Raw genomic sequence first — 25,928 nt, forward strand, 5'->3', positions numbered from 1 at the left:
CCATGGCTTCTGGTTGGGATATGTACGTACGGTCACTGTGGGGACAACGTTGCAGACGACTGAGGTGGTATACTCCTCAACGCCATTGGATGAATCCCCAAGCATATTCCAGACTGTGCTAGCAAAACAGTCCTGTAGCGTAGCATCCGCGTCATCTGACCACTTCCGTATTAAGCGAGTCAATGGTACTTCCTGCTTTAGTTTTTGCTTGTAAGCAGGAATCAGGAGGCTAGAATTTTGGTCAGATTTTCCAAATGGAGGGCGGGGGAGAGCTTTGTACACATCTCTGTGTTTGCAGTAAAGGTGGTCTACAGTTTTTTTCCCTCTGGTTACATATGTGACATGCTGGTAAAAATGTGGTAAAACTGATTTAAGTTTGCATGCATTAAAGTCCCTGGCCACTAGGAGCGCTGCTTCTGGATGAGCATTTTCTTGTTTGCTTATGGCCTTACAGAGATGGTTGAGTGTGGTCTTAGTGCCAGCATCGGTCTGTGGTGGTAAATAGACGGCTACGAATAATATAGATGAGAACTCTCTTAGTAGATACTGTGGTCTACAGCTTATCATAAGGTACTCTACCTCAGGCGAGCAATGCCTTGAGACTTCTTTAATATTAGACATCGCTCACCAGCTGCTTTGACAAAAAGACACCCACCCCTCGCCTTACCAGAAATCCAATATAGATGGTGTTAAGAGATAGATGGGAGGTGTTCAATGGTGCTGAAGGGTGGGATAAATAACAACAAGATAACAAATGTAAAATATACTGTTAAAAATATATGTCAAATAGAAATCAAACTGAATGGACATCAGAAATAGGAAGGCCAGGACTAAAAACAAACAACATATACAGTTGAAGTCAGAAGTTTACATATATTTAGGTTGGAGTCATTTAAAACTTGTTTTTCAACCACATCTACTTTGTGCATGACACAAGTAATTTTTCCAACAATTGTTTACAGACAGATTATTTCACTTATAATTCACTGTATCACAATTCCAGTGGGTCACAAGTTTACATACACTAAGCTGACTGTGCCTTTAACAGCTTGGAATATTCCAGAAAATTATGTCATGGCTTTAGAAGCTTATGATAGGCTAATTGACATCATTTGAGTCACTTGGGGGTGTACCTGTGGATGTATTTCAAGGCCTACATTCATACTCAGTGCCTCTTTGCTTGACATCATGGGCAAAACAAAATAAATCAGTCAAGATCTTTTTTTTTAGACCTCCGCATGTCTGGTTCATCCAATTTCCAAATGCCTGAAGGTACCACGTTCATCTGTATAAGCAATAGTACGCAAGTATAAACACCATGGAACCACGCAGCCATCATACCGCTCAGGAAGGACACGCATTCTGTCTCCTAGAGGTGAATGTAATTTGGTGTGAAACGTTCAAATCAATCCCAGAACAACAGCAAAGGATCTTGTGAAGATGCTGGAGGAAACAAGTACAAAGTATCTATATCCACAGTAAAACGTGTCCTATATTGACTTAACCTGAAAGGCCGCGCAGCAAGGAAGAAGCCGCTGCTCCAAAACCGCCATTAAAAAGTGTTGTTGCTTCTTAGTTTACTCCAATTAGGTGAGGGGTGGTAGGGTTTGCAGGAAATAATACATGAAAATATGTAAACATTTAAAAATAAATATTTTAAAGGAATGAAATATCTTTTTTTTATTTTTTTTATTTTTTTTATACAAGTTCTTTAAATGTGCTGAGAATGTTCCAAAGCCTAGCAACTATCCTGCACCATTCCCAGAAAGTTGTGGGAAGGTTGTATGCAAAATAACCATAGGACAACCACACTCTCACCAAGCTCTAAGAAACATATGATTATCAGAATGTTCTAGCTGGGGTGCCTTTAACTCTGCCTTTAACTCTCAGAAAAGCAAAACGTCAGTTTAGGGCTAGGTTATTTTCCCTCAAACACCATCTATGTACAGTGGGGCAAAAAAGTATTTCGTCAGCCACCAATTTTGCAAGTTCTCCCACTTAAAAAAAGATGAGAGAGGCCTGTAATTGTCATCATAGGTACACTTCAACTATGACAGACAAAATGAAAAAAAAAAATACAGAAACATGTATTTGCAAATTATGGTGGAAAATAAGTATTTGGTCAATAACAAAAGTTTATCTCAATACTTTGTTATATACCCTTTGTTGGCAATGACAGAGGTCAAACATTTTCTGTAAGTCTTCACAAGGTTTTCACACACTGTTGCTGGTATTTTGGCCCATTCCTCCATGCAGATCTCCTCTAGAGCAGTGATGTTTTGGGGCTGTTGCTGGGCAACACGGACTTTCAACTCCCTCCAAAGATTTTCTATGGGGTTGAGATCTGGAGACTGGCTAGGCCACTCCAGGACCTTGAAATGCTTCTTACGAAGCCACTCCTTCATTGCCCGGGCGGTGTGTTTGGGATCATTGTCATGCTGAAAGACCCAGCCATGTTTCATCTTCAATGCCCTTGCTGATGGAAGGAGGTTTTCACTCAAAAGCTCACGATACATGGCCCCATTCATTCTTTCCTTTACACAGATCAGTCGTCCTGGTCCCTTTGCAGAAAAACAGCCCCAAAGCATGATGTTTCCACCCCCATGCTTCACAGTAGGTATGGTGTTCTTTGGATGCAACTCAGCAATATTTGTCCTCCAAACACGACGAGTTTAGTTTTTACCAAAAAGTTTTATTTTGGTTTCATCTGACCATATGATATTCTCCCAATCTTCTTCTGGATCATCAAAATGCTCTCTAGCAAACTTCAGACGGGCCTGGACATGTACTGGCTTAAGCTGGGGGACACGTCTGGCACTGCAGGATTTGAGTCCCTGGCGGCATAGTGTGTTACTGATGGTAGGCTTTGTTACTTTGGTCCCAGTTCTCTGCAGGTCATTCACTAGGTCCCCCCGTGTGGTTCTGGGATTTTTGCTCACCATTCTTGTGATCATTTTGACCCCACGGGGTGAGATCTTGCGTGGAGCCCCAGATCGAGGGAGATTATCAGTGGTCTTGTATGTCTTCCATTTCCTAATAATTGCTCCCACAGGTGATTTCTTCAAACCAAGCTGCTTACCTATTGCAGATTCAGTCTTCCCAGCCTGGTGCAGGTCTACAATTTTGTTTCTGGTGTCCTTTGACAGCTCTTTGGTCTTGGCCATAGTGGAGTTTGGAGTGTGACTGTTTGAGGTTGTGGACAGGTGTCTTTTATACTGATAACAAGTTCAAACAGGTGCCATTAATACAGGTAACGAGTGGAGGACAGAGGAGCCTCTTAAAGAAGAAGTTACAGGTCTGTGAGAGCCAGAAATCTTGCTTGTTTGTAGGTGACCAAATACTTATTTTCCACCATAATTTGCAAATAAATTCATAAAAAATCCTACAATGTGATTTTCTGGATTTTTAAAAATAATTTTGTCTGTCATAGTTGAAGTACTATGATGAAAATGACAGGCCTCTCTCATATTTTTAAGTGGGAGAACTTGCGCAATTGGTGGCTGACTAAATACTTTTTTGCCCACTGTATATCCTCAAGGTGAAAATACTGAGCATATCCCACTCTTCTTTTAGTATTCTCTGCTGCAGAATCAATGGATGATATTCAGTCTGATTAAATGGGTTTAGCAGTGATGACTCATACAGGGGCTATGGGACTATTAATGTGTGTGTGTGTGTGTGTGTGTGTGTGTGTGTGTGTGTGTGTGTTAGATTCAATGTATAAGGAGTCTGCAGTCTCACAGAATGAGCTCCAGTAAGTGGATACTGATGAGTCACCATGTATGGCGGCATATCATTTTTCTACTACAATATGCTTAGAATTGTTACTTTGCAGGTGGGAGGATCAGTTATCACACACACACACACACACACACACACACACACACACACACACACACACACACACACACACACACACACACACACACACACACACACACACACACACACACACCATAAATCTCAAGCTAAGGTGGAGCCCTGTCTCGTTTAGTTTGTCTGCACATCTGATCCCCACTGGGATAGGGTGAGGTGGGATGAGTGGGGGTCAGCAACAGTGGGGTTAACATAAACCACATGTAGGCAAGCCCTATCCCCAGGGGCCAACTGGGACTGGGTTACCATGGTGATGTCATCCAAGCAGCCACCAGCCAGCTTCAGCACTATGTCAGCTGCAGTAACAAGGGGAGATCAGGGGGGCAGGACCTCTGAAGCCCAAAGGAATCCAGTCAAATCGGACTCCCAGGTCCTTGGATATTTTGCTGTGTGGTCACTCCAAACTATTCACAGCACTAAAGAGGTTTGCAAACCTGTGTAACCCTTCTCTTTCAAGGTGGGAGTTCCGGGAAGCCTGTGGGATGGCATCTTAGACAGCTGCGCCACTCGGGAGGGGCTATTATAATACTGTACATGGTGTCCAGGTCAGGATAACCAAAACATGTATTTATTAAAGACTATCAGAAAGATTGTTAGTACTTATTTATTTTGTTCCAAAGCCATGAATGAGTGAGTCACTCAGCTTTATGTAGGTGCCAAGCTATACGACTGTGCCAACTTAATATATAACAATATTTTGGAGGTTATTTGGTTTTCAAAAAGACTAAAGTGAGTGATTGTAATCTGAATAAAAGACCAAGTAATATTTGTAAAGGCCAAAACATTTATTTCTGTTTTTAGAGGGAGAGAAACTCTGGGCCAATTGTGCCGTCCTATGGGACTCCCATTTCACGGTCGGATGTGATACATAATAATAATAATAATAATAATACTTTTTGTTGTATTATTTGTTTTGTCTTTTCTGGTGGATTAAACTGATATTGGAACTAATCACTGCCGATTGTGATACAGCCAACCTAACTAAGAAATACATTTGACAATATAATTATCCTCCTACCCTCCTTCTAGGCAAGTCTATTGTCCAGCCACCTGTTAATCGCCATAATGGCACTGTACTACATGACCGTGTGTGTTTGAAAGAGTATTTTCCAGTAAGCAACAGTTTGTTGACCTTCATTAGACAACATTGTTCCAATATTTCTGTAATTCAGTGATATTTATTCCCATAGTAATTCGTGAAAGAGTATTTTTATCATTATTTTATTAACGAAAGCATAAAGATGCTGATGAAGAAATACAGTACTGTACAGTATATGCTTTATCCGACATGCTTTTACATTTGGGCAATAAAGCATTTTGAAGATTATTAGGCTACTGTGCAGTCTGACAAGTAAACATAGCCTACAGTACATACTGTAGTAAATATGGGAAAGTGCCTAATTCCTTACATAAGGGAGAGCAGGCCATGTCCAGACTTTCTCAGTGACCTCAAGTACGCATTAACTCTGTCTTTAATGCTTTTTCGGGTTGCATCAGTCATGAACAGAAACTTCTGAAACACAGTATTAACGATGAACACCCAGAGATTCACTGGTAAGCCACATTTGCCTCAGGATCCATCCCAGTTGGTATTCTTTGCCCACCCATGTTATTTCTCTTCGGCTACACATCGTTGGAATAGCTGAACAGCATATCGGTCCGGACGGCCCTTGCTGTGCCTGGTGAGCAGTTGGTCAAGTTCTGTTGTCAGAAGAGGAATATAAATGTCAGGGTGAACCAACGACCTGATAAACCCGCCAGGTATGTTGACTCTGCCTGTCGGAGGTGGAGTTCCAGAGTTCACAGGTGTGCCTGGCATGGATTGTGACTCCATCTCGTTCCTCACCCTCTTCAACGCGTCTTTCTATGCTCCACCAATGGCGCCTGGCTCTGGACCAATGCATCAGCTGTCGCCTGTACCTCTGCCCTCAGAAAAGGTTTCTCTTTCTGATGGTCTGCCTTCAATGACTCAATCTCGGTCTTCAAAGTTTGAATCTGATCCATGTGCACCTTCATCAGATGAGCAGAATGGTACCACCCTGAGCCCCCATCGATTACAGTGGCCAATGATGGAACCGGTAGATCAATTAAGAATTAGAAGTGACTCCCAACACACAAATGCTGCATACACGTTTGAATAATCTAGCAAAAGTAACCTCTTTCTTGGCAACCATGTATTTATCCGGGGCGGCCTGTCGTCCAGCCCTTTGTCCTCTGATCTCCACGGAGGGTTGCCAGCATGGTTGTATGCTCTGCAAAAACACGTTTTTAGTACACCATTTTTGATTTATTAACCTTTATTTCATTATCAATTTCATTACACAGTATGCCTACACATTGACAGGCTATATACAATTCTTTGAAGAAAATGCACTGAAACCAAACTACCTTTAGTTTTGTTGATCCTGTCGTGGTTATGGTCCTAACCCTGGAACAGGTAGCGCCATAGAAATAATCTGGCTTGATGAAGACGATGTCCATTTCATCTGTTCTCTTTGGTCGCAATGTCATCTTTTTTTTTTTTAGATAAACAGCTCGTTTTTGAATGGTAACTGTGTTAAAGGTGGAGTTTGTGGCAGGGTGAAGAATACTGAAAAGGTGTCACACCTACAGTAGCCAGGCAATAAAGAGTCTATTGTCCTGCTAATCGGCCTACAAGTGTTTGAAAACCTGTTTTCAAAATGCCACCAGCAGTCAATCACTACTGTAAATAAAAACATAGCATCTTGTTTACATTGTTTATTGTAACCACAATGTCACAAATCATTTGTATCTATCTTTCCAATTACTTTTAGAGTTTGGGATTTCCAAATGTGTGCTTTTCATATCCTTTTTCAGTAAATCCAGTTCGGATTTATGTATAACTTTTCAGTGACGCCTTTAGTGAGAGGTCTAATGCTTTAATATTCAATAATATCTGCCCTCCGAAATCATATCTAAGGGGCATTTTTCGCGCTATTATTAGTTACATTGTTTTAGTTTGAACATGCAGACTCGCACTAAGAACAGCGGGAATGTTTCAGCGCCATTATTAGTGCAATGCCCCTTAAATTGTTGCTCTGTGCTACCCAGTGGGGCAGGGTGGGGGTGGGGGTCCACCCTCCCCCTTCCTCCAACCCCCTTCCCCCATCCCGTGCCCCCTGCCCTCATGACTTGAACCTTGCTCGCCCACCGCTATTTCAGTGGATACAGCTGAAGAACTGCAAGGCAATCCCATTGTGCGCCACTCAGGTGCCATGACCAATATGACCAATACTGTATATATTGTCCTGCTAATAACAGGGTTAATAATATATCTGTGAGAATATCCAAGGGGCTTTTATATCATTCTAAATTAATAATAATTGCTCTGCTTCCAAAATAACAATATTTTGGAGATGATTTCATTTTCAAATAATGTAAAAAGAGCGAGAAAAAGGCCATTCTTGAACATGGGGTGAGACATTGTTACTAATTTGTAAGTAAAGCCAGTTTGTTATAAATATTTACTTCTGTTTTTAGAGGGAGAGAAACCAAAAACCTACAGTCATCTCATGGGTCTCCCAGTCAAGACCGGCACGGGTTGTTACATCCGTCGTCGGAATGGGACCAAAGCGCAGCGTGGAAAGTGTACATCTTACTTTATTTTCAAATGACACCAAAAAACAACAAAATACAAACTAACGTAAAGTTCTGCAGGCTCCACAGCAACTATGCAAAAACAAAATCCCACAAACTCAGGTGGAAAACAGGCTGCCTAAGTATGATTCCCAATCAGAGACAACGACAGACAGCTGCCTCTGATTGGGAACCATACCCGGCCAACAAAGAAATATAAAACTAGAATGCCTACCCAAATCACACCCTGACCTAACCAAATAGAGAAATAAACATGCTCTCTAAGGTCAGGCGTGACACGGGTATTGAAACAGCATCTGTAGCAACACAGCTTGCTCTGCGATGCAGTGTCTTAGATCGCTGCACCACTAAGGCGCTGTACAACGTGACTGGTCGGGAGTAGGCTACAGTACGACAGAGACACAGTAGCGCCTTGGGACACAAAAGCATAATCAGTGCTCTAACTCCCCCTTGCGCTGGTCTGGAGCAATGAAGTAGTGACGCAGGGTACCGTACTAAACCACAAATGACCTCTAAGTATCACAGCATAATCACACCTGGCAGAGCCTGCTGCTTGTGACATTTCTAACTCTATCTACAGTTTACTCAGAGCCCTAGTGAAGAGAGAACAAACACATCTGTAGGCCAATCCTGAATTCCTAGCGCCGTCCTTTGTTTGTCTCGCCAGTGTCACAAATGTAAATGCAATCCATAACCTTTTTTCTGCACTCTTTCAAGCCCACATGTAGCAACAAGGCAATTACCATTCACACAATAGCCAGATACAATGTGCAGGATGAAGAGACGAGAGACAAACACTATTCAGGCCAATATGCTTGTGTTGGGAGTACAATGTGATGCTTAGATAGTTGTCAAAAGCAATATGCTTCAAATCGTGCTTTTGCTTCTTTACCTGTGTCCTTTTCTCAGTTGAAGCGGAGATTTGGAACAAATATTTGTGTGCCTGTACAGTAGGTGTATAAAGACACTTGTCTCAACTCGACAAATGTTGTTTGAACATGATAAAACCTTGAATTCCATTTTTAACTGTGACAGTGAGCTTGACAGTACAGTGAATACTGATTGAATACTGTATTCCACTCATCTGAATATACAGTACTAAACATGTCAAACTTCATACCTCCCTCATTTGATAATGCAGCTTGAAGGCATTCATAGCCAGAGAGTAACTTCCTAACATAAAATAACTCACATGAAATGAGATTATTAGCCTGTGACTTGACTTACTTAGTTGACATAAACCTCTTGGCCCCCTTGGGAGAACAGTGTATCCACCATGGCTCTCCGCCTCTCTCTCTCTTCTGTGCAAAGGCTTTTAGCCAGGAGATCACCAATTTACTCAGTTTTTGTAGTAGAGTGTCTCCGGTTGTTTTTTGGACATTAGCCTGTAGCATAAAGACATCATAAGCATCAGTACAGATTTTGATGGATGGCATCCAGGCATGGACTATGTCAGCATAGATTATGCAAAGGAGATAGGAGGCGACAAGAGTGACATAGTGACTGACATTGTCATGATTACAAATGCCCAGAAACTGACCAACACAAATGCACACGCATGCACAAGTGAGCGAGCGCGCACACACAGAGGACAGGGCTCAGGCACATGGCCAACCACTTGTCTGTGATGGGGAGAATGATATATCATCTGACTTCACAGGTAGTGTCGTCTGTATTACTGTAAGGTCAAAGATGGAGTCTGGATGAAAGACACACACACACACACACACACACACTTCGTCACTCCACTTATCAGCACCTTCTAAATATTTTAATGATCTTCTTTGTGCTGGATTTTCCTAGCCACAGCATATGAAATATTAATTATGCTTTTTAAACCAGGGCAGTTATGTGCATTGTCAGATGTGTTTGAATCGAAATATAGTTTTATACAGAACACTTGCTGTGAAGAAATTATGGTTGTGGTATTGGTGCAACTGTAAAACAGGTGGCCAATGCTCATATATGCTTATAACAAGTAACAACACAGTGTACCTGTCAGTTTTTGTCCTCCTGAACAGGCACCTGTTGGTCCTTCTCACCTCAACAAACAACCCCCACCCCTTCTTGTCTTAACTTCAAAGCCCAGATGAAAGCTTCTGGGGGCCAATGGGAGCTAAAGGGTGAGGCTACCTCATCTCTAGAAGCCCCCTCTGACAATGTGTATCTGAGCTATCGTCACATGCAGACCTGGGCAGAAAATTGTTGTATTTTGTAATTTATTTGAAAATTCCAACTTTTCAAATACTCAAGGCAGTCAAATATAGTTGATATAGATTTTCTTTGATATTCAAATACAAGTCTCAGAAAAACAATTCATATTTAAAGGTATTTGAATATAAGCAAGTTATTTGAAAACCCCAAAAAATTATTTGATGGCTGCCAAATATTTCATGAAGAACCAAAAACTACAACAGATAGTTGAATTTGTATAAATATATGATCATAAGCACATGATGTCATGATGTGACTACCATTAACCTCTTGAACCTCTGGGGGCAGTATTTCATTTTTGGATGAAAAACGTTCCTGTTTTAAGCGCAATATTTTGTCATGAAAAGATGCTCGACTATGCATATAATTGACAGCTTTGGAAAGAAAACACTCTGACGTTTCCAAATCTGCAAAGATATTGTCTGTGAGTGCCCCAGAACTGATGCTACAGGTGAAACCAAGATGAAACTTCAAACAGGAAATTAGCAAAATTTCTGAGGCGCTGTTTTCCATTGTCTCCTTATATGGCTGTGAATGCGACAGGAATGAGCTTACACTTTCTGCCGTTTCCCCAAGGTGTCGGCAGCATTGTGACGTATTTGTAGGCATATCATTGGAAGATTGACCATAAGAGACTACATTTACCAGGTGTCCGCCTGGTGTCCTGCGTCGAAATTGGTGCGCAAACGCCAGGTGCAACTATTTTTCCATTTGATAGAGAGGAGAAACCAGACTTCCACGAACACCTTGAGGATTGATTCTAAACAACGTTTGCCATGTTTCAGTCGATATTATGGAGTTCATTTTGAAAAAAGTTTGGCGTTTTGATGACTGAATCTTCGTTTTTTTTGGGGAGCCAAACGTGATGTACAAAACGAAGCGATTTCTAATACACAAAGAATCTTTTTGGAAAAACTGAACATTTGCTATCTAACTGAGAGTCTCCTCATTGAAAAAATCTGAAGTTCTTCAAAGGTAAATTATTTTATTTGAATGCTTTTCTTGTTTTTGTGAAAATGTTGCACGCTGAATGCTACGCTGAATGCTACGCTGAATGCTACGCTAAATGCTACACTAAATGCTATGCTAAATGCTACGCTAGCTATCAATACTCTTACACAAATGCTTGTTTTGCTATGGTTGAAAAGCATATTTTGAAAATCTGAGATGACAGTGTTGTTAACAAAACGCTAAGCTTGAGAGCTAGCATATTTATTTCATTTCATTTGCGATTTTCATGAATAGTTAACGTTGCGTTATGGTAATGAGCTTGAGGCTATAAATAGGATCCCGGATCCGGGTTTGCTCGTCGCAGCTGGTTAATGCAGTGATGGCTATTTATCAAATAATTATATACCAAGTTCAATTATTTCGCAAATAAATGAATCATATAACAATTAATTAAGTAGTAATCTGGGGCACCGTGGGAACATTTTAGTTAACCTGTTGCGACGAGCAATCCCGTATCCGGGAACGTAATTATAGCCTCAAGCTCATTAGCATAACGCAACGTTAACTATTCATGAAAATCGCAAATGAAATGAAATAAATATATTGGCTCACAAGCTTAGCCTTTTGTTAACAACACTGTCATCTCAGATTTTCAAAAAATGCTTTTCAACCATAGCTACATAAGCATTTGTGTAAGAGTATTGATTGCTAGCATAGCATTAAGCCTAGCATTCAGCAGGCAACATTTTCACAAAAACAAGAAAAGCATTCAAATAAAAGAATTTACCTTTGAAGAACTTCGGATGTTTTCAATGAGACTCTCAGTTAGATAGCAAATGTTCAGTTTTTCCAAAAATATTATTTGTGTAGGAGAAATCGCTCCGTTTTGTTCATCACGTTTGGCTAAGAAAAAACCCAGAAAATTCAGTCATTACAACGGCAAACTTTTTTCCAAATCAACTCCATAATATCGACAGAAACATGGCAAACGTTGTTTAGAATCAATCCTCAAGGTGTTTTTCACATATCTATTCGATGATAAATCATTCGTGGCAGTTTGGTTTCTCCTCTGTTCAAAATGGAAAAATGCACGCACCTGGAGATTACGCAATAGTTTCGATGGAGGACACCGAGCGGACACCTGGTAAATGTAGTCTCTTATGGTAAATTTTCCATTTTACAAATACGTCACAATGCTGCAAACACCTTGGGGAAACGACAGAAAGTGTAGGCTCATTCCTTGCGCATTCACAGCCATATAAGGAGACATTGGAACACAGCGCATTCAAAATCTGGCTCACTTCATGTATGAAATTTCATCTTGGTTTCGCCTGTAGCATTAGTTCTGTGGCACTCACAGACAATAAAACGTGTGTTTTCTTTCCAAAGCTGTCAATTATATGCATAGTCGAGCATCTTTTCGTGACAAAATATCTTGTTTAAAACCGGAACGTTTTTCATCCAAAAATGAAATACTGCCCCCAGAGGTTCAAGAGGTTAACGAGTTACTATTTCCCAATTTAACTCAATATCTCAATATACTATCCATCATCCGTCACTCATTTGCTCCTATTTCAGTCTCATTCTGAACATCATAGTATCCTATAAATCTGCACGAACCCTAGTATCCATGATGAATCAGCTTACACAAATTGGCTTAATTATTTATTTCCTAACTAATGAAATAATCACACAGAAATACATAAACACACACACAGCATAGTGAATATTAGCATAATGCAATGAAAAGTCCCTATGACGGCTGGTTATACAATGAAAGGGGGTGGAGAACGAAAGAGCGGGAGAACGAGAGACGAAGGAATTCAACTGTCGTACATACAGTTGAATAATACGCTCATCGTAAATATGGGTATTTAGCACCCTAACAACCACTCATTCAAATTAAAAAATGCAATGCACATATTTACGCTTGTATGTCTTTGTCATCTCTGTTGAAATCGCCCGGTCCATTTTCTGGGGAGTCAGTTGAAAGAAAGTCTCTGGTTGTGTAAGTCACTAAGTGCCCACCAGAGGTCACCATGTCCTTTGTACTCGTAGCAACTTGGTCTCGGAGTGTCTGTTAGAACGGATCTTCCAGAGCTGTACTACTCAGTGTTAAGCGGGCCTCGTCCTTCACTCTAATTATTTAGAATAGATACCCTAGAGATACCTATAGCAGTGAGAGGAAATTGCAGGTAGCCTAGTGGTTAGAGCATTGGGCCAGTAACCGAAAAGTTGCTGGATTGAATCCCCGAGTTGAGAAGGCAAACATCTGTCATTTTGCCCCTGAGCGAGGCAGTTAACCTACTGTTCCTTGGGTGCTGAAGACGTGGATGACTATTATGGCAGCCCCCCGCAATTCTCTGATTGAAAGGGGTTGGGTTAAATGCCGAAGACACCTTTCAGTGGAATGCATTTCGTTGTACAACTGACTAGGTATCCCCTTTTCCCTTATTTGACTCTGGTCTTCAATCGAGTTTCCTAGGCTAACAGTGCATAAACAGCTGCAAGCTGAATGTTCCCGTGCAGTCTTCTTCTTCTTCTTCTTCTTCGAGAGAGAGCTTCAGAGGGTATAACCATTTTCTGGTATTGAAGTCTTTAAACCATTTCTCAGCCATGCAGCCACTGCACCACGCTGTCTGGTCTAATGTACATTTTGTTAGGAGTCTTTTCATAAACACTCTCGGGATAATGTCTGTGCTCACGTGGTCGTGGTTACTGACTGGGTAAAACTTTACATGAAAAACAATAATCTAATTTAGAAAGCTAAAATCACATTTCATCTTCTCACAAATAGTTTCATATTTAACCATATAACTTCCACAACATTTATATGTACATCTGATATCTGGGACGTATACATTTGTAGAGATACTTTCCACGCTCTAATTAACAATCATTTTAAATTTAAAGATAGGCTCTCGTGGAATAACCGTTTATGTGCACCACTCAGAATGGACGGACAAGCGCGCAACCTTTCTGTTGCTGATGAAAATCACAGAAATGTGGGAAAGAAACGTAAAACAAAACAAAAAGAATGGAAAGACAGGCAAAGGAAGATCTTACGGGATGCGGGAAAACCCTATACAAATCGTAAGGGTCAAGGGTCAAAAAACTGGGAAAAGCTGTCCAAAAGAGGTATGTGGAAGAACCGTATATCAAACAATCAAGCTATCTAGCTATAGAGTACAGTAACTAACATGTATGTTGTGGGTTGTCTAATTTGTAACTATAGAGAAAACATATTAGCTAAAGTTTGTTGGCTAATAACTCATACATTATCGTTACAAATGTTATTGCTAGATTATAGAAGAAACATAGGTAGCTACTTTTTCTTCTTTTTTTTTCCAATGATTCGACATGGCTACAGTAGCTAGCTAGTTACACTGTATCCTGCAGGGAAGAGCGTGTTCCACGACGTGCAGAAAGGAGTGTGGAAAGTGACTGATGAGCGCAAGCTGCATCTGTTCAACAGTTTCTACACTGTCCCATACGAGAAACAACAAGCGTTGATTCTCTCCGGCTTAGAACAGGTTAGAAATAAGACAAAACGCCTATTATCATAATAGCTATATTGAACACGTGCATAGTTTAACTTTGACAGTAATGATACGTACATTGACGTTAACTCTAAAAGTGCTGTGTTACACAATGGTGCAATACAAACTCATTCTGTGTATAGATTGGGAGTGTTTTGTAGTTCTATGGTATGTTCACATTGAGGGCTTCATTTTAAATGAGACTAAGATTTCATGACTCAACTTTTAAGAAAAGTCATCATTGCTAAAGTTGATAGACCACCTTTAAATGAACCTCCATACAAATGAATTAACTACATATTGCATTTAAGTTATTTACATGAAGGGCATCTGTACTTGAAAGTACTTAAAACATAATATCGGGTGTTAAAAAAGGACACCTTACAAGAGTCATGCAAAATGTCACATATACTGTTCTTCCACAAACTGAAATCATCACTGGAGATATACTATTCTTCCACATTCTTAAAATTAAAACGGCAATAAAAAAAATATTTTTTGAAATAACAAAAAAATATAAATTGTTGTTGGAAGATATGGGTATGGTCAATTATTTGTCAAGCATAAAACACCTAATGTGGTACACACAATTAATAATATAAAAATAACTGATTATCTTAAAATGGAAAAATTGTCACATATATGGTTCTTCGTCTGTAGGATTCAACTGATTGACATGATTATTGTTTAGAGCCCCACCAACCAATTCCCACATTATTTATATTAGAAATATTGTTTCAATGTCCAACGTTTTGATGTTAAAGTTTTGGGGCAGAGTTTCTCTCTACTCACAAAGGATTTTTGACTTCTTCATATTGCAGTGCAGAGAGAGAGAGTTTACGACCAACAGTTAAAAAGTGTTGATAGGGGATAGAATGCGATTGGACCATCAGATAACATACTGTATACTACATACTTAATGAGTATATACTACATACTATTACTTTATTTTAGTATATTGTAAACAAACGGTATCCTTTCAGTTGAGTGGACAAGCACTTCACCTGTCTGCTGGAAGTTGATGCTGTTGCTATGCAACTCCTTGCTAGCTTGTTAGCATAACAACGACTAACTAGCATAACTAGCATAACTTCCGACTTAACTAACAATGTCCATTGAGAAGAAAAAATAACTATACCACTTAGCTATGCTAAGAATGACGTGAATAATCAAGTCAATAAACGTTGGGGTTTTAGTTAGTTATGCTAATATACAGGCAAGTTTGATGTATTAGTAGCCAACCAACTTCAGGTAGTTAGCTAACATACTGGTACATGCAAGCAACTGTGTGGTTCATAAGGCTAGCATAGCTAACAAATTGCCAACATAACGTAACTTATTTGAATAGTCATTACTCTTACAAAAAAGATTGCAGTTTTGAAACTGCAGTAAAAGTGCAGTCAACTGTGGCATTTCGGATTCAGTAATTGCAGAATAACTATAGTGTACTGCAGTTATCTTGCACTCTAACTGCAGACACACAGCAAAATTACTGCAGTAAAATAACCTGTGTTAATTTGGATGCAATATTTGCAGCATACTACAGTTATACAGCACTTGACTGCAATCTTTTTTTGTAAGGGTACTTTTTCACATTGCTCAACACTTCTTAACATTTGTCATAATTAGTTAAAGCATTGAATTTGTATCCTCTCTTCAGCTGCATATTTTCTGGCATTTTCTTCAAATCTGAAAATGTTGTGAAGCCACGCCCATTTTCAAAAGAATTGCCTTATGGGCCCTAAAAGCATGGAAATTGTGTCCACTGCTTATGTGCTTCATAGTTGGTCGTATGTAGTACGACATCCGGGAACTTTTGGCATACTAACTATATCTATACTATGACCAATAATCGTACTACATGCTGAATTTATGTCTGAAATAGTAGGGTTATTGCTGTTACTATGAGTATTTGAACACAGCTATATTGTATTGTGTTAAAGGTTCTGAACAGTCATTCTGAAAGTACTTTTTCTCCCATGGCTAACTACCAGGACGTTTGAAAAGACAGGCTGAGTGGGCAGGGAGCTTATATTCATGAGCTCGCCTTCACTGGCAGCTCTTTCAAACGCCTATGTCAATCAACTTGGATGCAGTGGGCAGCGTTGCAGTAAAATTATCTCAAGCAAATTTGGTGACACACAGTGCAACTCAAACAACATTGAAATTGCATCAGTGATACATCATTTTGTTCCTACATCTCCTGTTTGGCATGTCTCTTGTTATGCGGTTCAAAGCAGCACTGACGGATGTGTTGACTGTAATCTGAGTTTTTAACGACCCTTCCCCCCTTTTGTTCCATGCTGTCTGAAGACACAGCTAGCCAGTAACTAGCTTGCACCAGACATAGATGAAAGGGGAAACACATATGTATCTTTGCCATAGATGAATAGGGTCAACTTTTAATTATATTTGCTGACACCTTGCAGTCAAATTTTGGCACCAGTAGAGTAGCTATCTAGCTATATAAACCACGCCCCACTGCAAACACACCTTCGCCGATATTGGTTAAAAGGCAGTACTTTTAATTAGGTAAAGGAATATCATGTTACCATTGGTGTATTAAAATGAGAGTTTAAGGTGATGTCACCTTGTCCCCTTAATGTTGAATCCAAGTGTTTGACATGGGGAGGGGACCAGTAACTTTATGATCAAACTGTATCAATGTAGAAGGGACAGTCATTTTTCATAATTTGATTTGGTTTCCTTCAAGCATCATCCAATTTCAGGAAAAACATGATTTTGACTCTTTATGACATTTAAACAAAGTACATTTGAATGAAAACATATTCACTCAGGAGCTCACTTGGTGAACTCCAGAGGACTGAAAGTGGATGAATGCAACAAGCTTGTCTTCGTCAAATTCAGTCATGGGTGGTAACTCTACAATTCATTTAAAGGAAGGCACTCTGGGAAGTTAGGCTTCCCAGAGTGCAGTGTGTTAGTGGGGACCTTTCCGGCAATCAAATTACCTAGTGGCCTCGAGTGGAATGGTATTCATAAAGTGTAAAGTGTGATAAAGTGTAATATTGGGCTGCAAACTCAAAATTGAATACATTTCAATTCTATATCTGACACGGTACAGGTGTCTTCTTTTTTTGTAAGCCCATTAGCGACAGTTGTGTGTTATTACAGTTTTTATTTGACCTTTATTTAACTAGGCAAGTCAGTTAAGAACAATCTCTTATTTACAATGATGGTCTACCAAAACGCAAAACGTCTCCTGTGGGGATGGTGGCTTTAAAAGTAAATTGAATAAAAATAGAAGACAAAACACACATCACGACACGAGAGACAACACAACACTACATAACGAGAGACCTAAGACGACAACATAAACATGGCAGCAGCACAACATGACAACAATGAAAAAGTGTTAGTAGAGAGCCCAGCAGTGCATTAGGCTAGCCTCACCCTCTCTCAGCGCTCTGCTGCATCGATCCACTGCACGTGAGTAGATGGCTAATGACAGGTCCTCTTGTATATACATAGTACTATGGAGTGGACACTGATACTGTCTGTTAACGTATTTTGGTTTGTCTTATCTGGTACAGTTGGTCATGCTACTATTACATACCTTTACCTCTCCTATCACTTACCCTACACACATGCACATACACACATATGGTGAATGGACTGCACTGTCTGTGACGACTCACTGACACACTGAAAGTTTGCTTATTTAGGTAACCATTGTAATACATTGGAGTAATTACATATGTAGGAACGCGATTGATGTAGCTTGACTATAAACCACTTGGTAACTGCAGAATTTGTGACATTGACAACATATGCACAAACTCCCCTATTCATTCTCCCTCTCTCTCTCTCTCTCTCTCTCTCTCCTACAGGAGGAGGAGGATGAGGAAGGTTCCACAGAGGAGCATGAAGAGGAGGAGGAGGAGGACTGGGAGAAGGCATTATCAGTGGAGAGGTTCGGGGACATCATCACTGAGTCCGTGTTCAGCAGCGGAGAAAAAATGGGCCGCAACTACAACGAAAAGGATTTTGAGTGTAAGCCCTTTCACCAATCTGTAGACTTCTATACTGGTATGCTTTTGTAGAACACAGGGAACAAGTTCCCAGGATGTCTGCTTTTAACAGTTTTTGCTAACATAAATCAGTGTTGGGTTCCTTAAGCCTGCCGGTATAATGCTTTTGGAAACAGCTTGATATTGGCAGGTCCTCATCCTAGTAAAGTTGTCAGTTGGACTACTGTCATCGCCACTATAGATGGCAAGCAAATGAAACAATATTTGGATATAGTGTAGCTTATCCCCTAAAAGTACCCTTGTTACCTTGCCATATTGTAGTGATCTGTTAATAGCTAGCTAGCCAATTTGACATGGTCCATCAATCAATGTAGCTTATATCATGCCTGTCAGCAGCAATCGTAATTGAACACTCTTGTTACTTAACTGCGCTAGTTGGAGAAGAAAAGTACATTTGGTCTACTTAACACTAAATGTTCAGCCAACTGTACAACGTTTCTACCTGTAGCTTGGAAAGTAAACATCAACCAACAGCACCACGGCAAACACGGCCTAGGTGCATACACCGACACATAAGCATGCAGTTACTTGCTGCTTAACTGATGATAGAGCTAAATGTGAGCAATTGTTTTGCATGGAATAATCTGAAATCTGTAGGGCTGACTTTTGCTCTTCATTACAACCAAATAGTTAACATTTATTTAACAAACGGCACGCCGTTGTCAATGGTTTTAGCGGAGCTCTGGGTCTGCTTGCCCCACAGCAGGAAAATTGAACACTCTACACCATATAGTGACGTTTTATTGAAAACAACCTGTAAGATGTTATAAAGGGTCTGTAAATGCTCATAACACTTCTTCACAATGCACTATGCCGGCATGCTTTGCCATTATTCTCACTTAAACTCCTACGTTCCCTTTCACAGATCATCGGCACACCTTTCACCACACTCACCACCCCCTGTCCACCCACCTGCCCCCGCCCCAGCGCCTACGAAAGCGGGTGCTCAGCATGGACAGCGACCGCCGGCGCAAGAAGAAACGAAAGAAAAAAAAGACCTCCATGCCGCCCTCGGAGGTCACGCCCACCATCCATGAGGTAGATGAGGAGGAGGAGGCGGAGTCTGAGACAGAGGGGCGGGACCAAGAGGTCACGCCCACTGAGCAGCCTGACAACCAACCACAGGTAATTTAACAAAGAAAGTTGGGATAATGTCTGACGGCCAATCAGAATGCCTGCACAGCAAATTCCCCAGTGTTGATTTAACACTGGATAATTTGCTGTGTATTATTGTTATGTATCCTTTATTCTTTATACAGTGCGCCACAATGTTTTGAGTGTTGCAAGTAGAAGTCTAGTATATTAATCTGTTATATATATATTCATTCAGTATATTAATTTCAAAGCCAATCCAGAGAAAAATGTCCGTCACGCTCAACATGTGATGTGTGAAGTTGGCTGGGGATTTTGGTCTACTGTGTAATATGACCTTTAATAAAAAGCGGGCAGTAGCTGACACAGGAAAGATGAATATCTGCCAAGTACTAGTCTAACAGGTGCCCTAGAGAGAGAGGGAGAGCTAGGAGTCCTATGTTCGACACCTTGTTCGCCTGACTGGAACAGGACAGCACCTGACTTGAACTGACACTCACGGTCCAGGCACTTAAACTCAATCAACTGGCCTTTAGATTGAACCTTCAGATGAAGCTGTTAGGGATTCCTTGTACTAGGACCACTGTAACCAACTACGTCTCCTCTCAGTTTAGCTTGGGGAGTGAGGAGGATTTGCAACCGGCTCTCTCTTTCACTTCCTTCCACATGGAGAGCGAACAACATCTGCCGCCAGAGAAGGCCACACTGGCCACGGCAGAGGAGGTGGTGGTGGAGGGGGAGGAGGAGGAGGAGGGGGAAGAGCAACAGGAGGTTCGGGATCAACCGGAGGATGAGGAAGGTGATGAAGAGTCCAACAACAGGTGGGCCCAGTAGCTAGCAAGACAATAGACAATGTATTGGCTGTGGTGTGAAACAATTAGTATTTTCAAATCAGGCAATTGTATTGTTCACTACAATATCCAGTAACCATCCAACACTTCATATTTTGTTAACACACCTCGCCGTAAGGCACGAGGTGAAACTAGGATGTTACTAGCTAGATTATATGCATAATAAATGATACATTAAGAAAACGCAAAACTGAAGTGCACTAAAATAGTACAGTGCCTACAATATTTGTTTTGTGTGACAGAGGTCCGTACTTAACATTTTAAGATCTTTAAAATCTCATCAAACAATGCAAATACCAGCTCGTCCTACAATGCTATTCATTTTGTACACTTCAAACAGTCAATGCTCATTATGCCCGATTCCAGTAGATTTCTGTTTTTAAGTGAACATCTAAAAACATCAAAGCATTTCCAGTGCCTTGCAAAAGTATTCAGTCCCCTTGGATTTCTTCAATCAATCAATCAACATATTCTTAAAGCCCTTTTTACATCAGCAGATGTCGCAAAGTGCTATACAGAAGCCCAGCCTAAAACTCCAAACAGCAAGCAATGTAGATGTAGAACCACTGTGGCTCGGAAAAACTCTCTAGAAAGGCAGGAACCATGCTTTGGGTGGTGGCCAGACCTCTTCTGGCTGTGCCGGGGGGAGGGTACATGGCCATTAAGGCCAGATTGTTCTTCAAGATGTTCAAAAGTTCATAGATTACCAGCAGAGTCAAATAATAATCACAGTGGTTGTAGACGGTGCAACAGGTCAGTACATCAGAACTAAAAATAGGAGTGCCAAGCACAGGAAGTAGCTCTTTCAGTAGTTTAGTTGGAATAGAGTCCAGTATGCAGCTTGAGGGTTTAGAGGCCATGACTATTTTCATTAATGTGTCATGAGATACAGGATTAAAAAACGTGAGTGTCTCCATTGATCCTAGATCATGGCACTTCTGTGCTGACTCAGGACAACTGAACTTTGGAGAAATACACAGATTCAAAGAGGAGTCCGCAATTAGCTTTCTAATGATCATGAAGTTTCTAATGATAATGAAGTTAATTGAAGAAGTTCATGAATTCATCACTACTGAAGTAAAAGCCATCCTCTCTTGTTGAATAATGCTTTTTAGTTAGCTTTGCGACAGTATCAAAAATACATTTTGGATTGTTCTTATTCTCCTCGAATTGGGTTGGAAAAATAGGATGATCGAGCAGCAGTGAGGGCTCTTCGATATTGCACGGTTCTGTCTTTCCAAGCTAGTCGGAAGACATCCAATTTGGTGGAGTGCCATTTTCGTTCCAATTTTCTGAAAGATTGCTTCAGTATTTTCTGTATACCAGGGAGCAAATTTCTTGTGACAAATGTTTTTTTTTTTTTAGGGGTGCGACTGCATCTAGAGTATTACGCAAAGTTAAATTTAGATCCTCAGTTAAGTGGTTAACCTAATTTTTGTACTCCGACATCCTTGGGTAGGTGGAGGGAGTCTGGAATAGCATCTAGGAATCTTTTGATGATCCTTGGTTGAGGTCTGAGCAGATTATTTGTTACGATTGCAAACGTAATAAGATGGTGATCCGATAGTCCAGGACTATGAGGAAAAAGTCAGCCAGTCCACAGGACAAATCTAGATCCAGGGTCCGGAGACGTTGGACAAAACCCACAGAGTTGATGATGGCCCCGAAAGCCTTTTGGAGTGGGTCTGTGGACTTTTCAATGTGAATATTAAAGTCATCAAAAATTATCTGGCAGAATATTATCTGCCATGACTACACAAGGTCCAATAGGATTCCAGGGAACTCAGTGAGGAACGTTGTATACGGCCCAGGAGGCCTGTAAACAGTAGCTATAAAAAGTGATTGAGTAGGCTGCAAAGATTTCATGACTAGATTCTCAAAAGATGAAAACGTACACTTTTAATTTTTTGGAAATGTTTAGATTTTTGTTTTGCTGTTATAAATGTTTACAACACCTCCGACTTTGCAGGATGCAATGGTCACTAGTGTAACCAGGAGGAGAGGCCTCATTTAACACAGTAAATTCATCAAGCGTGAGACATGTTTCAGTCAGGCCAATCACATCAATATCAGTTAATTGACTATGACTGCCTTGAAAGTGAGAGATCTAACATTATGTAGCCAAACTTGTGAGATGTGAGATATCACAATCTCTTTCAATAATGACAGGAAAGGAGGAGGTCTTTATTCCAATGAGATTGGTAAGGCGAACATCACCATGTTTACTTTTGCTCAACCTAGTTTGAGGCACAGACACAGTCTCAATGGAGATAGCTAAGCTGACATCACTGACTGTGCTAGTGGCAGACTACCTAAGCTGGCAGGCTTATTATCTACAAGTTCTATCTTTTGGGAGGGGCAGAAAACAGTTTTCAGCCAGCGATTGAGTTGTGAGACTGCTGTAGAGCTCATCACCACCCTAACTGGGAGGGGGCCAGAGACAATTACTCGATGCGGACACATCTTTCTAGCTGATTTACACGCTGAAGCTATGTTGAGCTTGGTGACTTCTGACTGTTTCATCCTAACATTGTTGGTGCCGACGTGGAGAGCAATATTCTCTACACTCGCCAGTTTTAGCCTTAGCCAGCACCATCTTCAGATTAGCCTTTGCGTCGGTAGCACTGCACCCTGGTAAACAGTGTATGGCTGGATATTGCCAATGACTAGGGTTTTCAATTTGTCTAAGCAAATGGTGGGAGGCTTTGGCGGCTCAGACCCCGTAATGGGTGGAGGAGAGACCTGAGAAGGTGCGGCCTCTGGCTCCGACTTGTTGCTTAATGGGTGGAACCGAATGAAAATTTGTTGGCTGAATGAGTGACACAGGTTGAGCACGCCAACACCATTGCTTTGCAGAAGCCTTGAGAAACTTGTTCGGCTGCAGGGACTGTGCAAGGGGATGTCTACTACTATCTGTACTTACTGGTGGCACAAACACTGTTTCATCCTTTCCTACACTCAATTTGCCCTTGCCTAACGATTGCATCTGAAGCTGTGCTTGCAACACGTCTATTCTCACCATAAGGCAATAGTTACTGTGTATATTATGAGTACAGCGACTGCAATTGGATGGCATAGTGCTGATGTTAATGTTACTACTTCGTTTATTCAGCTGGTGGAGGTCCTGTCGAACCATGTCACAATAAAGCATCAGGGGTGAAAAAGTTAAATGAAAAAAGTTGAGCGAGGAAGAAATGAAGATGTTGCTAAGTGTATTAAAAGTATAAACTGAAAAGTATGGCAGATAGACAAGTAGTAACATGCAGCACAGCAGCACGGATACAAGTCCGGAAGTTGAGGGCGGAGCTAGCTGGCCGCAGAGCTTCACATTTTATTGTGTTACAAAGTGGGATTAAAATGGATTTAATTGTCATTTTTGTCAGCAGTATACACAAAATATTGTGTGTAGATTGAGGGAAAAACAATTTAATACATTTTAGAATAAGGCTGTAATTTAACAATGTGGAAAAAGTCAAGGGGTACCTTCCGGAGGTACTGTAAGGTCCCTCAGTCAAGCATTTAATTTCAAGCACAGATTCAACTATCTTCATGGTTTAGTTAATAATTATGCTGTGCATTATATATTAAACCATCAAGACACCTCAAAGATATTGTAATCCTTCTGAACTGAGCTGCAGGAGAGGAATTTAACTGCTCAGGGATGTTACATTGGTGATTGTAGGGCAGAGAACTGAGGATGGATCAACAGCATTGTAGTGACTCCACAATTATGACCTAAATGAAGTGAAACAAAGAACACAAATATACAAATGGAATAAATGTTTTGTCCCATATTCAAAGCCATATGTTTGGGGCAAATCCAACACACCACTGAGACACTGCCTCCTTATTTTCAAGCATGGTGGTGGCTGCATCACGATATGGGTATGCTTGTCATCAGCAAATACTGGGGAGTTTATCAGGATGGGGCTCAGCACAGACAAAATCCTAGAGCAAAACCTGCTTCAATCTGCTTTAAACCAGACACTGGGAGATTAATTTACCTTTCAGAAGGACAATAACCAACAACACAAGGACAAAAAGCAACTGGAGTTGCTTACCAAGAAGACAGTGAATAAGAACCAAGAAGACAGAGGCCAAGTTACAGTTTTGACTTAAATCTGCTTGACAACCTATGGCAAGACTTGAAAATCGCTGTATAAGCCATCTTGAAAGACCTTGACTAATTTTGAATAGCATAATATGCTAATATTGCACAATCCAGGTGTGAAAAGCTCTTTGAGAGTTACACAAGAATACTCACAGAAGACTTACTGCCAAAGGTGTTTCTAATATGTATGGACCCAGGGAATTGAATTATTATGCAACTAATACATTTTATTACCTTTAAAAATATATATATATTTGTATTTTATTTTTTGCTTTTTTCTTCCACTTTGACATTACAGAATATTTTCTGTAAATTGTTGATAAAAAATATAATTTAATACCACTTTGCAACACAAGAAACTGTGAAAAAATCCAAGGGGTCTGAATACTTTTGCAAAGCACACACTGTATGTGTCTCAAATGGCCAAAGTGGGCCTGTCACAATCATGTCTCGGGGGGGGGCATGTACCCTAGATATGATCTGTACTGTATGAGTAAACGCATCTGGCTCATTAACACATACAGCTTTGAGAATATGAATTATTTGGTAATGGTTTGAATAATGTATGGAAGCATCCTGGGAGGTGGAACTGTGTGGAGCCCAGGGACATATTCATTAGGGCACAACGTAGCAAAACATTTTGCAACAGAAAAGAAACATGAGCATTTTTTTATTGTAAATTTGTTATTCTTCCGTTTGGAGCCTAATGAACGCAAACCAGGTATTGTCTCTCCCCTCTGCAGGGCGGTTAATCTCACTGATTTATTATTATTGCTGCAGTGAACAAGAAACGTAGTAACAATGTCATGTACTGTTATGCCATCGTTGCCTGAGTGAAAGCAGCCAACGACTCACCCTGTGAGGAAGCCAGTGTTGTGGTGAAGATATTGTGCTGCTGTGCTGTGTTCTGGCGCCCTCTGTTGCAAGATGGACCACACTACATCCAACAATCTGACCGCTCCCAGATGATTGTGTGCGTGTGCCAGTCAAGATATTTGTTTGTATAGGCTGAGCTGATGTTCATTTTTGAAGAAGAAAAAGCAGAAAGTAGATACTCGAGTTCTAATACTTTGGGATAAAAAGCACCACTATGTAATGGTTTATGGCTGTTTGTCCTTCATGATAGTTGATGCAATGGATTACAGATATTTACCTGACATACTTCTAAAGCAAATGTTGGAAGAATCTTTACAATGGATTTTCACACATACTCAAGTGAACCCCACTGTCCTCCCCTCCCCAGGTGCCCCCCCTCTGTGGACCCCCCTAGTGTGACCACCTGCGGCTGGTTCAGGAGGAGTCCCCTCCACCCTGCACCGAGGACCAGTTACGACCTGCGGGAGCGCATCTGCATCGGCAGTATGACGACCATGGAAACAGCCGTGTACCAGAAAGTGCCCACTGACGACGCTGAGGCTGAGATGCTGGCTAGCGCTGATCTGGACGACATGAAAAGTAAGACACACCCACACACACACACACACACACACACACATACTTAAACAGAGAGAATGGACCAGTCCCCAAATCAACCACTCTAGCCAACCATCGGGCTGGAGAGCTGACCCCCAGCAGCACTAATCAGACACACCTGATTCTACTAATCAGCCGCTTCTCGGTACCT

The 25,928-nt window shown here is 40.8% G+C and overlaps 1 protein-coding gene across 5 annotated transcripts in view; it reads left to right on the forward strand.

Moving 5' to 3' along the window:
- slc4a3 (solute carrier family 4 member 3) overlaps positions 1 to 25,928 on the forward strand; it is a 103,151-nt gene that overhangs the window by 34,976 nt on the left and 42,247 nt on the right. For 4 of the 5 annotated variants that reach the window (XR_005038791.1, XM_021578907.2, XM_021578908.2 and 1 more), the window contains exons 3-6: positions 18,050 to 18,212; positions 19,116 to 19,375; positions 19,952 to 20,163; positions 25,548 to 25,759. Coding sequence is in view for 4 of the 5 variants with exons in the window: in XM_021578907.2 (XP_021434582.2) it covers positions 18,050 to 18,212; positions 19,116 to 19,375; positions 19,952 to 20,163; positions 25,548 to 25,759 (847 nt within the window). In the remaining variant the exon portion in view is untranslated. Of the gene's footprint in view, positions 1 to 18,049; positions 18,213 to 19,115; positions 19,376 to 19,951; positions 20,164 to 25,547; positions 25,760 to 25,928 lie in introns of those variants that run through there. The other variant, XM_021578911.2, reaches the window with a different exon arrangement.

The sequence above is a fragment of the Oncorhynchus mykiss genome, chromosome 22 (genome assembly GCF_013265735.2).
Source record: "Oncorhynchus mykiss isolate Arlee chromosome 22, USDA_OmykA_1.1, whole genome shotgun sequence".
NCBI classification, from domain to species: domain Eukaryota; kingdom Metazoa; phylum Chordata; class Actinopteri; order Salmoniformes; family Salmonidae; genus Oncorhynchus; species Oncorhynchus mykiss.